Raw genomic sequence first — 18,249 nt, 5'->3', positions numbered from 1 at the left:
CTCTTAAACGTTCTACCACTCAAACCTGCTCCCCGGCCCCCATCCTTCTTCCCAGCTGGGGCAAGACTGTCCTTCCAGGTCTGGCAATGACTGCAGACATCCTCCTTCTGCTCTGTGCCCTCCCCCACCTTTCCCCCACTGCTCTCCAGCCTCACTGGAGCCCGCATTATGTCCCCTGACAGTGTCCAGAACCCATGCCTCTCACCCACAGCTCCATCCTGCTGCCTTTTGTGCCCACCTGACTGAGCCCCTGGTATCAGTGCACATGACTCCTAAACTCATACAGTGCGAAAGCATGCAGGGCACAGGTGAAACGGATTCCCAGCATCCACCTGCAAACACTCCCTCTGCCCGCTGTTCTGGCCGAGGACTATACTGTACCCGAGACCTCCTGGCCACCTACCTGCTCCTGGACCAGGCCATTTGGAGCCACCCCCAGTGCAGATGTTCATGGACACCCCTCTCCACTACCTAGTTCTCCCATCACTTGTTTCCCATAATGGCTTGTACCCTGCTTCGTGCCAGCCCTGTGGGCACCATGGAACAACCCCTTCTGCATCACACTCACTGCTCCATTCTGAGCACCTGGAGGGGTGCCTGGCTCAAACAGGACCAATAAACACTGGCCAGGTCAAGGAAGATGCAAACAACTCATTCTCAAAGGTCCCAACTGGCGGCCAAGTCTCCCCCCAATGGTTTCAAAAACGGATCTTTTTCACCTTTGTGCAAATATCAACTGGAGAGTGAAATCAGCCAGGAACTGGGGTTGAGTTGTACCCAGTTCTATGGTTTTGGCCTTGAAGATTTTCTTTCAGGTACTGGGGGTTTTGTTCCTTCTCTATAAAATCAAGGTAAGATTTCACAGGTCCTTCCGATTTTAAGATTTTAATTTTTGGGCTTGGGGACCATTCCCAGCTGTGCTCAGTGCTGGCCCTGTGCTCAGGGATCATGTCTGGAGAGACTCAGGGGACCAAACGCAGGGCCAGGGACTGACCGCTGGTCAGCTGCATGCAAGGCACCCCCCACCCCGACCCACTGGACTATTGCCCCAACCCTGTCTCACCAGGTTTCGGTTGAAGGGGAAGTCAGAAAGTGGGGGCTGCAGCTGCCGCTTTGATGTTTAAGTCCAACTCTGATGAGGCAGGTAAAACACTAATTTCAGATGTGCAAGATCTGGAAAGTGGGCCCCGGCGATTCCCTTCTGAACTGGCCATTTGCCATGTGCTGTCACTTTTTATGAAGCAGGTGATAAAAACGTGGTGTAATTGTACTGTGCAGCTGCAGTCACCAAGCAAAATAAATCTGATTAAGACACAGTTCCTTAAAGAGGGATGGGGCCTTGGGTTTTCTCATCCGAGCAGAACAATCCCAAGATGCCTGTGGGCAGTCTGAGATCCAGAATGAGTCAGAGAAGTCAGAAGGATTTGGGGGGAAGGAATCAAGCCCTGGGTGGGCTGACACAAGGACACAGTCTCCTTTTCCCTCTGAGGTACCAGGTGAAAGAGGTGAGATGTCTGGATGTGGGGTTTCTGAACCCCTGGATCACTGACACCGTGTCTGTGGCCTCTTGTCGATTACTGTCCATCCCCCCATAGGAAACACAGGCGAAGCCTGAGCCTGAGGCTTCAATAAGTGAGCACATGCCAGCTCTTCCCCCCCACTCTGGGGCTGTTAAACCCGGCCAAGATCTCCCCAGAGGAATCACACAAAGACAAGTTTCGATACAACAAGCAAAGGGTCTTTATTGGCTAGCTCGAGCTAGGGCGCTCATTCGTGTCACCGACACAGTGGCAGCCTTCTCGGAATGAATGGTCACCGAGTCTCAAAAGTGAAGGGCCATAAGATTATATAACCATAAGATTATATAACATACCATAAGATTATATAACAGGGACTTTGTGCGGACCACCCTTTCGGCTGCAGTCTGAGGGGGCTTTTCACTACTTGTACTTAGCTGTTTGGTTATAAGTTGAATTACATAAGAGTTACATAAGGGTTACATTGGGAGGGAGGAGGCTTCCCTACCTGCACCTGATTGGTAACTTTAGCTGACCTCACATTAGCTATTTCACTGGAGAGATAGCACAGTGGTAGGGCGTTTGCCTTGTGTGCAGCCAGCCCGGCCAAGCCGGGTTCGATTCCTCCGCCCCTCTCGGAGAGCCCGGCAAGCTACCTAGAGTATCTCGCCTGCACGGCAAAGCCTGGCAAAGTCATGACATATTCGATAATGCCAAACACAGTAACAAGAAGTCTCAAAATGGAGACATTACTGGACCCACTCGAGAAAATCGATGAACAGCGGGAGGATAGTGTGATAGTGTGACTTTGGGGATATCATGACTCAATTCCAGGTTTCTGTGCTCAATTCCAGGAATTCTGGAACCGAAACCTAGACCTAGCTTCTTCTGGCTTCCTTATGCGCCTCTCAGGGCACTGCCTTTGCTTCTCTATCACCAAGAAAAGGGAGTGAAAGAAACTCCACTGAACTCATTCCAGCTGCAGACAACAACACTTGCTCTGCCCATTACGAAAAGGCCAGCAAAGGGACAGAGAGAGGGTCCCTTCTCACCAGGTGGAGAAAGAAAATCTAAAGCGAGGCCAGAATGACAGTACAGCAGGTAGAGCTTTTGCTCAGGTTTGATCCGCGGCACCCCACAGGGTCTCCGAAGTCGAGCAGAGTGATGCCTGACTCCAGAGTCAGGAGGGAAGCCCTGAGCACTGGCAGGTGTGGCCCCCAAAACAACAACAACAAAATAACAAAGACAATCTAAAGCTCTGCAGGAGGTGAACACACAGGATGTCACTGTAACTCTGATCTTCAGATGGACCCTGAGCACCAATCTTGTTCCAGGGGACCGTGGTCAGTCTAATGCACAGACCCAAGGAGGTTCAGTTCCAACAGCACCCAAGAAGGCTGTCAGATGCACTGAGGCTCTTGTTTACTACTTTGGGGAAAATGTCATGGCAGTGGGAACATTTACACACTAATGCATGGAGTTCCTTCTCCATCACCACCCCGGTGGGCCCAAGACCCTCTGCTGCTTTCCCCCTCACATGCCCACCCATCTGTCCATGTCCATCTGTTCCGCCCTAGATGTCTCACTCCTGCTCATCTGTCCATCTGCTCCACCCTAGATGTCTATGGTGTTTTTTCTTTCTTTTCATTCTTTCGGTGGTTCTCAGGGCTTACTCCTGGCTCAGTGCTCAGAGATCAGTACTGGTGGGACTCAGGGGACCCTGAAGGATACTCTGGAGTGAAGTGGGGTCGGCTGTGTGTAAGACACATGCCTGACCACTGTCCTATCTCTCAGCCCTCCTGCGCATATTCTTTTCTTACCTCGGATTTCAAGCAATGCTCAGGTTTACTCCAGTTGTGCACATGGGGATCACTCCTGTTGGCTTACAGGAACCTATGGGGTGCCCAAGATCAAACCTGGGTGGGCATCATGTAAGGCAAATTCCCTACTGGCTGTATTATCTCTCTGGTCCCACAGTGACTATATTCTTTTTCCCCTGCTCTCAGGGTTATGTGTGCAAATAAAACGGGAGGACCATGCTGGACACAGCCCAGAGGTCACGCCCCTCCTGCCACCATCACTTGGCAGACAGGAGCATCTTAGGGATCCTGGGAGGGGCCTGGGCACCTTTGGGAGCTTGATCTGTGCTAGAGCTGCAGCCACCATCCGGGTCTTACTTTGGGCCTTGGCCTTAGCCTTCCTGAGCTATAGCTTAGCTTTATCTAAGCCTTGGCTTAGCCTTATCTGAACCTTGGCTTAGTCTTTCTGAGCTATAGCTTAGCCTTACTGAGCCTTGGCTTAGCCATACTGAGCCATGGTTTACCCTCATCTGAGCCTTGGTGTAGCCTTATCTGAGCCTTGGTTTAGCCTCCTCTGAGTCTTGACTTAACCTTATTGAGCCTTGGCTTAGCCTCATCTGAGCCATGGTTTTAGCCTTTCTGAGCTTTGGCTTACCCTTATTGAGCCTTGGTTTAACCTTATTGACCCTTGGTTTAGTCTCATCTGAGTCTTGGTCTAGCTTCATCTAAGCCTTGGTTTAGCCTTATTGAGCCTTGGCTCAGCCTCATCTGAGCCTTGACTATATCCTCAGTTAGATCCTTGGTTTCAACTTTGGTTTTGGGCTGGCAAAGCCTGAGACCCTTGGCAATGCAGGCATGAGCATTTCTCCCAAGCTGGGGTGAGCAATGTACTCAAGTCGACTAAGCTTGCAGCTTTCGGTCATTGTGACCAGGGTCTGGCCTGTTCAGGGTTCACAGGGGTCTTGTGGCCTTGGAACAGTTGGTCTGCATCTTCTTTAGGTACTTCTTCTTGTATTCCTTGGCAAAACACATGTTCCTTAGGAATTTGGGGTCCACCCCTTTAAAGGACTCATATCTCTGAGACCAAGGTTTCTAAATCCCATTTCTGTGCCATTTCCGAGACTGGCTGTGCATGGTGCAGGTCTGGACTTCCTGTGTGTGCATCACCACCGTGGTTCCCCAAGCGCTCAAAGCCTTTATTCTTAAGCTGCCAACCAGACGCAATGGATCAGAAACCAAGGGTCAGACTCAGCGATGAGAGCCAGGACAGGTCTCCACCGCCAACCCCCAAACACACAGAGGCTGAAGCTCCTGTCTTAGGCCCCTGCCTCTGAGTCTTAACTCCCAGGATCCGGGGAAAGGTTACTGACTAGAATCAAGCTGGACTCGTTCCTGGTTAAGTGACTAGTGGGTAGTGTGTGCACGCAAGACCGTGTCTTTGTAAAACATGGATTGCGGGCAGCATCCACGGAAAGACAGTTGATCATTTCCTGAGACTCGTGCTCCTCTACCCACAGTGCCTCATGTCCAACACACACTCAGTCTGAGAAGTCAAAAAGGCACAAAACACAGAGGCAGGCCCTGGGGAGATGTCCTCAGCCCAGAGAAGACCGATACAGACACAGACGGGGAAAGTGCAGGACACGAGCCTCATGCCGATGGCACGGGGATGGTTTCATGGCCATGTCCTCAACACGGCATAGGGGGAAGGTGGACACAGGGGATCTTGCCAAGGGAAGCCGAACACACAACTGGTACCCCTTGTGTCCCTGACGGGCAGTCTTTGGCACTTTGCCTTTAGCACAGCACTCTTCGTCAGTCTTTTCCCTGAGGTGCTGGGATATGCACTGCCTCCATCCTACTCTTGAGGCAGATGTCACTCCAACATGGGCCCCGTTGGCAGAGAGCAGAGAGCCTGGAGCCCTTCCCCAACCCTATGAGGGCTCAGTTCCCAGGACAAGTGAATCTGGACATTCTGTGCTCCTGAGAACAGCAGTTCTCTTGACTCCCAGTTCTACTGATGGTGGCCGTTTGTGGTTCCCTTGCTATGTTTCTTAGCAACAAAAGTCTCCAATGGAGACATTACTGGGCCCGCTCGAGCAAACTGATGAACAACGGGAGGACAGTGACAGTGACAGTGACCACATATTATAGGGTTTTTAAAAATTTATTATGGAGTTGGAAACACTTATAGATGGATAAAGCTAAATTCCTAAAATTCCACAAAAATTGCAAATAAGTTAATAATTTTTTTCAAAAACTGTATATATCTTTCTTTCACATACAAATTTTAAAAATAATAGCATGGGTAATTTTATGGTAATTCACTTCAAATATAGAATCTGATAAATATGAGGAGAGATTTTGATTTTTTTATTCACATAAAAACAAAACAAACACTCTCCTCCCATGTTCATCTTCATTGATTTGCTCGAACGGGCCCAGTAACGTCTCCATTTTGAGACTTGTTGTTACTGTGTTGGCATATTGAATACGTCACAGGTAGCTTGCCAGGCTTTGCTGTGCGGGTGAGTTACTCTTGGTAGCTTGCCAGGCTCTTCAAGAGGAGCGGAGGAATCGAACCCAGCTCAGCCAGGCTGCCCACATGCAAGGCAAACATCCTACCGCTGTGCTATTGCTCATAAACTAGTTTTTAAATTGAATCACCGTGAGATATATAAGTAAAGTAAAAGGCCCTCCCGTTGATCATCGATTTGCTCGAGCGGGCCCAGTAACGTCTCCATTGGAGACTTTGTTGTTACTGTGTCTGGCATATCGAATACTCTCGGTAGCTTGCCGGGCTCTCTGAGAGGGGCGGAGGAATCGAACTCGGGTCGGCCATGTTGGCTGCGTGCAAGGCAGACGCCCTACCCGCTGTGCTATCACTTCAGCCCTTGAGATATATAGTTACAAAATTGTTCACAGTCGAGTCTCGGTCATACAATGTTCCAACACCTGTCCAGTCACCAGTGCACGACTCCAACACCAATGTTCCCAGTCTCTCTCCTGTCTGCCTCCTCCTGTCCTACCTCTGCAGCCTGAATCTACAACAGACACTTTTCTTCTCTCAGATTAAGAAGATTTTAAAGGAACATTTGAGTTGGTCTATAAACATACAAAAGGGAGTTTTATCCTAATAGAGAACATTGGCTTGGGGCTGGAGCAATAGCACAGTGGGTAGGGAGGTGTTTGCCTTGAATGTGGCCGACCCAGGTTCAATCCACCCGGGTTCCATCCCATATGGTCCCCTGAGAACCATCAGGGGTAACTCCTGAGTGTAGAGCCAGGAGTAACTCCTGTCATTGCCGGGTGTGACTCAAAAAGAAAAAAAAAGAGATGATATTGACTTTTGTTAGAAAATAGTATATTATAGGTAATCATTAAATTATTCATGCAGATACTTAAGCATTATCTATAACACAATAATCTTGATTTTAGAGCAGAGGTTCCAAAACTTATTGACCCTACTACTGTGATCTTTTCAGTGGCCTCACTTCCAGGTAAATCTCCTATAAGCAAACAAAAATCCCCCACTGTAGCACTTGAGACTACTAATTGGCCCCTGGGTGATTCCAGTGGCCCCAGGAGGGTGGCAAGCACCATCCACTTTGGGAAACCCTGTTTTAAAGAAAGGTCATCCATCTCCATGTCCCCAAATGTGGCTCAGGATCACAGTTTAGCTGCAACTTAATGCTCAGAAAAGAAAGAAGCCAGCTAGCAACAGCAGGACAGCAAGTGTACAGAACGGGGCAGGGTGAGGAGCGGGCATAGCAGAAACTGCCCGGTTGGCAGGGGGGGTGGTTATCAGCGGGTACCCATGCCTGCTCTGCAGAAGGAATTACTGGGAAAGTCACATGTGGTTCCGCATTTCCAACTGCAAACCACAGAAAGAAGCTTCTTTTGCACGGGGGCGGCACCTGGGGGGAGCCATTCCCTCATTGTGGGGTAGAACTCGGTCTGCGTCATAAGCTTACGACATAAAGTGAGATGAGTTCGTGCTTCATGGGAAGAGCTCCTGGCACAAGGAAATAAAACTAATGTCAGAGAACTTTCAAAGCAATATGAAAAGCTAATTATGGAAAATCCCTTACCCATTCCATAGCACTGTTTATTCTAGAATCCACCAAATCCTCAACAACCCACCGATATAGCTGAGATCATTGAGTGGGCAGGAAATTCGTGTCCCTGCCCAAGTCCTAGATGAGAATCTGCAGCTCTCTGTCGGCAGCCCCAAGCTGAACCTAACCCCCTTTCCTCCTGGCATCACAGCTAGCACCCTGAACTCTAAGATTCATTTAGATTATAGATACCAGCTTCCATATCCCAATGTCCTCCACATTCCTGCATTTATTTCCATCTTGTGCTGAGGACACAGACCCGAAAACAAAAATGGGGGTGCAGCTCCCTGAGTGGTGGCTCAGCGTGAGAGGAGGGAACAGTCAACCATATCCGGGGTGACATCCTGGGCACAAAACATAGGACAGATGCCAAGTTACCAAGCACAACACCTGGGCAGGGTGAAAATCAGGGCAGCAGCAAGTGTGGGTGGGGTCCAGGGGCATGGGGTCAGCAGAAAGGCATTTGCCAACACATGGAATATCTAGGGAGCATAAGAGGGCCCATTCTGGACAGACGTTCCTGGGATGTGCAAATAAGACACGCAATCCGGCCATCCAGACCTGGAACCATCATGGCAACTTGATGACTTGGATGGTGTCCCAAGTTCACAGAGGTCAACAAGCCTAAGAGCTAATATACAGTAAGAAGGGGCTCACTTAGTGGCATATTCAATAAAGTGGAGCTATGCCACAAATGCAAACGTAATCACAGGCTGCCTATGCTATTCAAGAGAGAGAAAATCAGAAAATCATGTCCTTGGAAGGGAAATGAGGCCTGTCTGGATTAGGTCTCAGCACAGTGCATGTAGGATGTGTGTGTGTGTCGGGGGGGGGGGGGGGGGAGGAACCTACTGCCATCAATCACCATACACCCACCAAGGGCTGGCATAGTCCTGATCCTCACTGGCCATTTGTTTTTGTTTTATTTTGTTTTCCAAATCAGGAGAGGGACCAAAGCCGGGCACTCTTCCTGCAGCCCCTGGGATACTTCAGGAAAAGCTGATGGAGACCCCACGGCCTGTCTTCCTCAGCAACACCCCCACGCCAACCTCCAGCTTCTCCCCAGCCTGATGCCTCTGTCCTCCACAGACCTGCCACAGACCTGCCAGCCTGAGGATGGGCGTCCTCTGTATGTGATTGCCAGCGCCCTGCTCTCAGTACCTCTCTTGGTATAAGTGCAGGGCAGACAGTCCCAGGAACAGGACGACTCTCCCGCCATCTTTGCGCCTCCTTGGAACCCGCAGGTGGGGCACACAGAGCCCCTGTGCAGCTGGGGTGTGGTGACTCAACTGACCCCCTCAAAAAAAATCAGGACAAAACCAAAGAGAGCTCAGCTCAGGCCCAGCTATGACCCTTAGGGCCCGATCAGATGCTAGACTCCATGCTTCCTCCACTGTGCTTCCCTCTGGGCTCATTCTCATCTCCCTTGTCACCTGAACAAGTCAGGAGCATTTTCAACACCTTCTGGAACTGCCTGGACTCTTCATCCTAATGACACCAAGGCCGGTACCTGTGCTCAGTTGCATATGTCCCTGCTAGGATGTCAACAGAGCAGCCCACGGTTTCACGGGGAAGCAAGCAGACAGACAACCAAAATGTGGTAAAGTGAGCAGGGGGCTGGGTTACGCCGGAAACTTTTAGTGTCTGCCCAGTGAGTGAGTCACTAGTGTCTGGTGACAGCAGAAGCTCTGAACTCTCAGAGCTCATCCTCTTCTTCCAACCTCGTCCATGGGAGCCGGGTACCAGCATAGCGATTGACTCATGACCCACGCACATGCTCACTTCCAAAGCACTCTTCCCTCTCTGCCTGTCCACTACATCTTGATACCAACACAACCAAAACAATGGGGGGGGGGACGCCAAAAGAGAAGCTCCACCTTTGCACAGGCCCACTCGGGTTTTCACGCTTGGCCTGGCTCAGCTCCTTTACTTGAACCATTCACCCAGGCCAGGCTGAAGGGTGGTCTTCTCTCATGGTGGTGATAGGGCTAGTATGAGCTTATGTTTGCAAAGTCAGGAGGCTGATGGACTGAACCCAGCCTGAGCTGCCCCACCAGGTGCCAAGGAGCCACCCTCAGTGATGCCCTCCATCCTGACAGCAACACAGTCCCCAGCAGGACTCAAGAGGTCCGGAATGTTCCTCTCTGGGGCCCTCCTACTAAAAGAAGCCCACAGAGGGTGGCATAGCCACTCCATACTTAGCACCAGGTACAAAGCCCAAGACACCCTAAGAGGGAGTCAAAGATGGTGACGATTGTGATTAAAATTTCCTGCCCATCAACCATGGGGATACTTATAACATTAGAATAAATTTTTGGAAATCCTTCATACAAGACGCACTTGATACTTCCCAGGATCTCTGCACACATCTGGGCAGGCATAGTCCTGATCTTCACTGGCCATTTGTTTTTGTTTTATTTTGTTTTTCAAATCAGGAGAGGGACCAAAACCGGGCACTCTTCCTGCAGCCCCTGGGATACTTCAGGAAAAGCTGATGGAGACCCCACGGCCTGTCTTCCTCAGCAACACCCCCACGCCAGCCTCCACCTTCTCCCCAGCCTGATGCCTCTGTCCTCCACAGACCTGCCACCCTGAGGATGGGCGTCCTCTGTATGTGATAGCCAGCACCCTGCTCTCAGTACCTCTCTTGGTATAAGTGCAGGGCAGAGAGTCCCAGGAACAGGACGACTCTCTGGCCCCAACCCCCAGTACTGAATATTTGCCAAGAAACTGTCACAATAGGAAAGGCAAACAGTCTCCTTTGAATTCTAACTCTATTTTTAGATGAATGTCAATCACAGGTTGGTACACCCTAGGAATCCTAATCAGGTTAAATCTCTAATGCCACAATAAAAATGCAAAATCAACTTTATTCGACACTAAGTCAGATTTCTCATTCATTCAAAAACCGGACTCTGTTTTCTCATTTCCAGGTTTCCCATCTGCGAGGAAATGTCACCGAACAGTGATTCTATCAGTATCTCAGCACTTCGACTTCAATTTCCCATGAAAAGAGAAATTGCAGAAGGACCGAGAATGGAAAAATTGCTACTTCTTGCTACCAATTCTTGCTGATGTTTCTGAAGCGGGTTCTTACTCTATTATACTTGTTCACTCACTCTAGAATTAAATAGCAAGGGACTTCATTAAGTATTATATAGCATTGTGAGGCTTCCGAATCCTTCAAGAATATGAATATATAGATGGCATACTGGTAGTAATGCACAGAGATTTTCTTTAATAGGGATGTTTTGCAACCAAGACTAACTGGCTGTAAAAATATCCCAATCTCTTGTTAAGTGCTTCTGCCGAGAAGCATTACATAGTCCGTGCAAAACAGCACCCACACTTCAGTGAATGCAAACACACTTTTTTTGTAGATTTACCAATGCTTCAACTGCTGGTCAATTATATAATTGCCAGAATTATTTTAGAACTCTGTTGTGAATGCTGTTTTCATCACATGATGTCCTGTGCCATTCCAAAGATGCAAGGTCAGTAATGTTTCTTGAACATCTGTTACTAAGAAGACACTCATCAACCACGTACATGTGGATTTACACAGAATCACGATCACCAGTAGAAGGCTAGTTTTCAACCACCATTATGGAATTGACCGCCTATTCCATTTTGCACCTTCTCATCCATTCCCCCCAAATACCAGAAAACACAAATTCCAAAAAGCACACATGCTCCCGTGTTCACTGTAGCTTTATTTACAACCGCCACGATGTAGAAAGAACCTCACTGACCATGGCCAGACACAGAGGTTTAGAACTAATTCTCAATTAGACCACAGTACTTTATGCTCATCTATAAATCGTACTGTTTTTCACATCTTAATGGGATTTCTGATAATTGCATCTTATATTCCGTATTGCATAAAAATAGCTTTCCGGTTCCAAAATAAAGAAGTAAAAACACACAGAAGTTTACAGCTTGTTTACAAGAACTTTACTGCTCATAATCATTATATCCTGTGGAAACTAGAGCCTGCTGGTTTAGTTTTCTTAACATGTGTTTTAATTTACCTTACAACCCATTAAAAGAAGCCAAACCAGGTAAACTCTCAATGAAAAATTTAAACTGGCTTCTGTTCAAAAGGCAGTGACCTCAACTCTGACGTGACATTCCAAAAAGTAGTTCTTCAACCAGATTGGTACATGCCCATTCATGCAAGCCGACACATGAGTATTCTATCATGCTAAGTTCAGTAAGCAGGGCGCTGGGCACTGGGTCTGCTAACATTCCATCTTCCTGGTACTGCTAAGTACAATCTTTCTCTCAGCAACGCGAAAGCTTTCTTTCTATGCTAAAAGGGCAAAGCCAATGCCTTTAGAAATCTCTCTATTGTAAATGACACTCCAAATAGCACTATTAAATGACAGTGTTCTAATGGGTATTAGAATGTTCTTTTCCCATCCTCTGTGCTGTAAACGGAACAGCTTCGGAATACAATACAAACCTGACACCCATAAACACTGCCAGCGCTTAGTTCGCTTCCACTCCCCTGGACGTGAGGATTACCAACTCCCCGCTTTCAGATTTGCATCTCACAAGCTCCAATCTGCCTTTTTATAGCCACCCGCCTACTGCATCCCTCCAGTTATCTGCCTGGAAACCTCTGCCGCACAACTCAGCAAAACCACATCATGGCAACAGGGCAGCACCACACAGAGGATCTGCTGAGCTTTCTGGAAAACTCTACTCTCTTCAACTCTGTCCTTCCAGCTGTTAAGTTCTGCCTCTGTCCCAGGAATCATCTTGTGTTTCTCCATTTCTGAAAGCCCTGTCCACTTGGCCGCAAGTCCTTGAGCCTTCAGAGTTCACCCCACATGAATCACTCTTCTCATCGCCTGCATGCAGTGTCCAAACCTTCCCCTGCAAAATCCTTCAAGGAACTCATTACTCAGCAACCTTCCTCCACCCTCCTCTCTTGAAAGGAGGAAAAGCAGGATGCAGATGATTTTAAAATATGAGTTGGGAGGCCAGAGAGATAGCACAGCGGTTAAGGTGCTGGCCTTGCATGCAGGCGACCTCTCATCCCTGCTCCTGTGCCCCAGCCTCAAGCAGTCTTGCCTCTTGAAGGAAAAAGATCATCACTCTCCTGCCAGCAGGCTTCATCAGCCTTCCTTGCCCTGCTCTTCCCCGACACCCATCAGGGTAAATTTCTCACATCCCTGAAACAAGAGCATAGATAACAACTTCCCAGGGGCACCCACCCTGTCTACTCACTCTGAGATTTTCAATAATCCCCCAGTCTTGTTGGCCTTGCTCCATGCATTTCTGTGACACAGGTCACTTTCTGCTCTACGTGGTTCAAACAGATTTAAGTGAAAATGAAAATCAAGCTGCCCTACAAATGCTGACTTCACCACACAGCCTCCATTAGAGCTTGGAAATAGGGATTAACTGTTATAAATTGGTTATCAAAGATCATCCTGTCTTACCCAATATAAAACTAGCCATTTTCTACTTAAGATATGAAGGTAATTATCAGAGTAATTCTGATTATTGCAGTGTGCTAAGGCCAGCGGTTAAATGTAGGGAGCTTTCCCCTCTTTGCCTATTTTGAAGGCACTATAGTTTTGAAGTAAGTGTATATTTCATCACCTTAAAGAGCTCACCCCCAAAGAAGTATATTTATATAGTATGACATTAGGAAACTGTAAACACTGATGTATTTCTTATAATTAATTCTCAAATGGAAACTCCAGTGTTATATTTCTAAAATGCGAAAATATTACTTAAAATAACATTCGTTCTACTACTTCACTTGTTTTCTCATGTCCCCACCCAAAAAAAAACGTATTTTATTTTATCACTATTCTTTGAACAGCATCCTTGGATATACCTATTTCCTTGAAAAGAGGGCAAACACTTCCATTTTCAGTCCCCCCGTAGTCCTTAAACTCTTTGATACTCACTGTCAATTCCATTTTGAATACACATAAAGTGATTCAAATAAGGGTGACATTAAATCAAATATCAAAATTGAATGGAATAAGAAAAACTGAATGTCACTTGAAGACAGAAGATGAAAATAAAACATCTTTAGATTATAAAGCACTCCCAATGCTCAACAACAAAACACCCAATAACCCAGAAGTGAGGAAAGAGATTAAACAGCTTCTTCCCCCAAGAAAACATATATGGGTGCTAGCATGCATAAAGGAAAGTGCTCACTGTTCCTTATTATTTGAGATATGCAAAAACAATGAGATGTCATCTCACACCAGGTAATAATGGCAGAGATAATTTTTTTAAAAAGCCCATATTGGTGGGACATGGTAAGAAAGGAGGCCTCCGTTGCTGTCACTTGGACTGTCACCAGATCCACACTTCAACCTCTAAGAAAAGCTCTAGGGAGATTTCTCCAGAAACAAGACTCTTCTAGATGGCCGACAACACCCCCTCTTGGCATCTACCCTCCCGCACATGATGAATAAGAAAAGCCGTACGCATACCTGTGTTCATTGCGGCACTGAGCACAACACTGAGGATGCAGCGACAACCCAAATGTCCGATGACAGATGAGTGGACCAAGAAGCTGTGGTATATATACACAATGGGGCACTTGGCAACTGGAAGAAAAGATAAGATCATGCAATTTGCTGCTGTGTGGAGGGACTAGAGGGCACGGGGCTGAGTGAGGGGACAATACAGAATTAGCTGTCGCCTACTTGGCTCTAAAGATTCCTGTAAGGGAGGGACAAGTGGCCGAAGACTACGAAACTGGAGAACTGGTCCACAAAACTGACCTTACTGGGGGTTTCAGGAAAGGGTGAGGGACCAGTGGGACCCCCGTGCCAGGGATGGCAGGAAGTGGGCACTCTGGTGGTGGGAGTGTGCTGAAGCCATGTGCCTATGAAACTATTAGCATTACCATAAGCACAGCACCTCGATCAAAACAGAAGGGGACAAAGGACACACACAGGGCATTTTTGGAACAATGGTCTCTAGATTCACTGAAGAGAAGAAGTACGAAGACAATATGTGAGGAGCAGCTGGGGTGGACCCAAGGGGAAGAACGGAGTTCAGGGCACTTGCCTTGCATGCCCTCGACCCGTGTTCAGTCCCCAGCACCGTGAATACTCCCTCAAGCACCACCACAAGGAGTGGCCTATGAACATAGCATCAAGCACAGCTCTGGAGCACTATCAGTGCAATCCCCCCTTACCCACCGAAAAAAAATTACTGTATCACTGTGTCTTGAATAAGTGCTCTTGGGTCATTCTTAATGGTATTTGGGGTTCATGCAGTATTAGGGATCAAACCCTAGGCTCCAGCATGCAACGCATGTGCTCAAGATCTTTGAGCTATTTCCTTGGCCCTCTTAATATGGTACTAATAAGTGAAGACTAAAACATAAAATAACTACTCACATCTGAAAACATGGTGACTCTTTTAAATAAAATGGAGGGGCAGTTGACTTGAATAATTTATAAATAAATTAAAGAGAGTCATAGTTTGGGGCTCACAGAAATTTTATTATCCATTTGCTTTTCTGAGATATAGAAATAACTATAATAAATTAGTATCTTCTGTCTGTGTACTATTTTTTTTCAAGGATAACCTTAAGTTTTAATCTCAAAGCTATGAATAACAAGTTATGTAGAAAATATCCAAAATTCTCCATTTCATGATGTTTCATTATGACTCTCCCATTTCTTAATGTCTATAATTTCTATGATATGTAATTCATAAAACCTGTATCTATGATGACAAATACAAATTATATCTCTGAATTTATGTGGGTGGTATTTTCTGACCAGAAGCAAAAAGTAGCCTTACTGTCACTTTTTTTAAGACATCTTATTGTCTTATTTCTACTTTGGACAAACTTGCAGGCTATCGAATGTAGCCTGCCCACAGGGCAGAGTCTGGCAAACTCCCCGTGGCGTACCAAATATGCCAGATACCAGTAACAATGATGGGTCTCATTCTCCTAAATAGCCCTGAATATAATCTCAGGGCTAGGATGAAAGAGACGTTACTGGGGCCTGCTCGAGACAATCGATGAATAACAGGATGATGAAATGAAAAAAAAATGAAATGTATCACTGTGTCACTGTCATTCCAATGTTCATCAATTTGCTCAAGCAGATGCCAGTAACGTCTCCATTCGTCCCAGCCCTGAGATTTTAGCAGCCTCTCCTTACTCATACTTCACAATGCTGCCTTATTTGAGGCTCTTTCAGGGTCAGGGGAATGAGGCCCGTGATTGTTATTGTTACCAAAAAAGGTAAAGGTAAAGGTAAAGGCCCTCCCGTTGATCGTCGATTTGCTCGAGCAGGCCCAGTAACGTCTCCATTGGAGACTTTGTTGTTACTGTGTCTGGCATATCGAATACTCTCGGTAGCTTGCCGGGCTCTCCGAGAGGGGCAGAGGAATCGAACTCGGGTCGGCCATGTTGGCCGCTTGTAAGGCGAACGGTTACCAAAAAAAAAAATGAATAAATAGCAGACAGACTTCTGGTCATGGGGGGCTGCTCAGATCAGCAGGCAGTATTGACAGGGACAAGTGCTCACCAGGAAAGCCACACCACCGGCTCACAATCAGCACCCCCTGTTTCATTTCAACCCTTTAACTGAGGTGGAACTTTTTGTGTTTTCAGCTTTGTCTTCCCGATAAAGTTCCACACTTCCTCCTACAGAGAAAATGCACATATTGATATTGCTACACATTCCTGGTGGTACCCAGCACTTTGTTATGCAAATAGATATTCAATAATGAAATTGCTGATTGCCCAAAATGCTGTTTCTTCGTGTAAATATGTCCTGAAAATAGTCTTTTTCAGAATGTGCGTGCCGTAGATCTCAAAGGATTTTACTCATTGGAAATAAATTGAATTATGAGGCCAGATATATCACCACGGGATCTCATGCACAATAGTTTCCCTAGCTTCCAAACCGATTATTTTTGATTGGTGAAAGCATTCTATAAAAGAATGCTACAGTGACAGTGAAATTATTAATAACTTCCAGCAGTCAATTAAATTATTAAAAGAATAGGTGCGGGTGTATGTGCTGCATGGACAAAGCAGGAGGGGAAAGAAGCTCTTCCTTCTTCACGCTGATTTTTAGGAAAATAATAAAATCTGAACACCAGAAGCCCAACTAACAACTGCTAAGCAGATATCAATGTGCAACAAGTACTTAATAGGTGGAAAATGGTAATAGCACCAGTACATTCGGCTTCTTGTATCAAAGCATCCTTCTGCCCAAACTAAATTTGAGAAGAAAATCGTGTCCAGTTATTTAGACTATTCATAACTACGGAAGTCTCACTTACTGTTTTCTAAGACAAAAGAATGGTTCTAAACTCCCAAATTCTAGACTTACCATTCATACTGTCTCTGAAGCAGGCATGCATTTGAAATTGGCAGGAGTCTACCTAGCGCTAACATTCACTCGTCCAAGGTCCAACTTAGAGTTTGTCTACAACAAGACCCTCAAGTGTCATATTAACTTGGACCTCCTCTGTTGGTTCATCACTGCTGGGTGGCAAAAAAGAGCACTTGTGTGTTTCTGCCATGTTCAGCTCAGAATTTCTGATCTGTATTGAATCCATGATGGGTTTGTCATTGCTCCCAACACAGAAGAGGGCATTTAGAGACATCCAATGCCAAAAATATACAAAGATCCATCACTGAGACTAATGACACAACTCTTAGGAATGTCTATTGCAGGGATAGAGGAGGAATCATAATTTTGCTACCAAGAAGTGTGGAAACCATATTCAATACAGACAAAATATGTCTCATTTGGGGATACTGACAAATCCTCTGAATGGGATTGATGAAAAGGAATGGGATTGTCTTCCAATCAAGTGAGGTTGGGAGTAGATTCCAAAGAGGCATATTCCCTTGGGGACAAAAAGTCTAAGAATAGGTCTAACCCCTTCATAGGTATCTAGAGAACTGGGATCATCTGTAGCTGACATAAGGTGACTTCAACAGGCCTGAGAAGGAAAGGACTATCTGGATCCAGAGAGGGAGGGAACCTACTGACCAATGATTCTAGGGAATGGGGAAGAAGAGAAATGGGAAGAAAGAGGTGATGTGACCATCAAGCTGTTCAAACTTCGGAAAACTCAATCCACTCCAGACCTCACTGAGATGCGTGGCTTGCTACCTGACGACACCAAAGAAGCCAGGTTTTCACTTCCAATGGAATAAGAGTAAAAGGTAGAAGGACAAAAGCTCTCAGAACAATGAGCTTCTACTCCATGTGCACCTGGAAACTATTCTCTTCTATGCAAATGGAAGTTAAACCTGCAGGAAGAATTAAGGTTGCCAATCAGCTTCCTCCCAAAGGGAGGCCATCCAGGATTCTATCCCTGTGATCACGGGGACCTGGAAAGTGAACAAAGGAGGCCAAAGAGAAAGTCCATGGGATGCACAAGGATGGATTCAGCTTGCCTGTGAAGGAAAAGGCTGCACCTCAAAAGACGGGGCTAAAGCAAATAACCAGAAAAGGCAAAAATCAGGTTTTTCCCCCAGAGTCACCACGAAGGAAGAGATCCCTGCTGATCCTGAGTGCAGGCCAGCAAGACGCCCGTGTACAACAAGGGCTTAAAGAACCTTAAGAGAGTCCTCTGATGCTGCTTTAATCTGCTCAATGTCCGTGAATGCAACAGAAGGCTAATGTGCTCGGGTAGAACTAGCCCCATGTAGCGGGAATTCAGCTAGAAGGAAGTGTGAGCAATAGGAAGTGGAAGGACACCATACCTCAATGCCCTGCAAACATGGCACAGGTCAACCAGCCCAGGGAGCCACGACACCTCCGCTGAGATGTGACTCCAGGAATTCCA

The 18,249-nt window shown here is 46.7% G+C and overlaps 1 protein-coding gene across 7 annotated transcripts in view; it reads right to left on the bottom strand.

The window, feature by feature from the left end:
* Positions 1–18,249, bottom strand: part of CTNND2 (catenin delta 2) — a 958,285-nt gene that overhangs the window by 905,534 nt on the left and 34,502 nt on the right. For 5 of the 7 annotated variants that reach the window (XM_056109040.1, XM_056109043.1, XM_056109039.1 and 2 more), the window contains exon 2: positions 13,902–14,018. The exons of the other annotated variants lie outside the window; for them this stretch is intronic. In XM_056109040.1, coding sequence (XP_055965015.1) covers positions 13,902–14,018 — 117 coding nt within the window. The remainder of the gene's footprint in view (positions 1–13,901; positions 14,019–18,249) is intronic. 7 annotated transcript variants of the gene reach the window in all.

Source organism: Sorex fumeus, unplaced genomic scaffold, assembly GCF_029834395.1.
Source record: "Sorex fumeus unplaced genomic scaffold, SorFum_2.1 ptg000264l, whole genome shotgun sequence".
NCBI classification, from domain to species: Eukaryota; Metazoa; Chordata; class Mammalia; order Eulipotyphla; family Soricidae; genus Sorex; species Sorex fumeus.
This window is presented reverse-complemented; position numbering and strand designations above follow the sequence as displayed.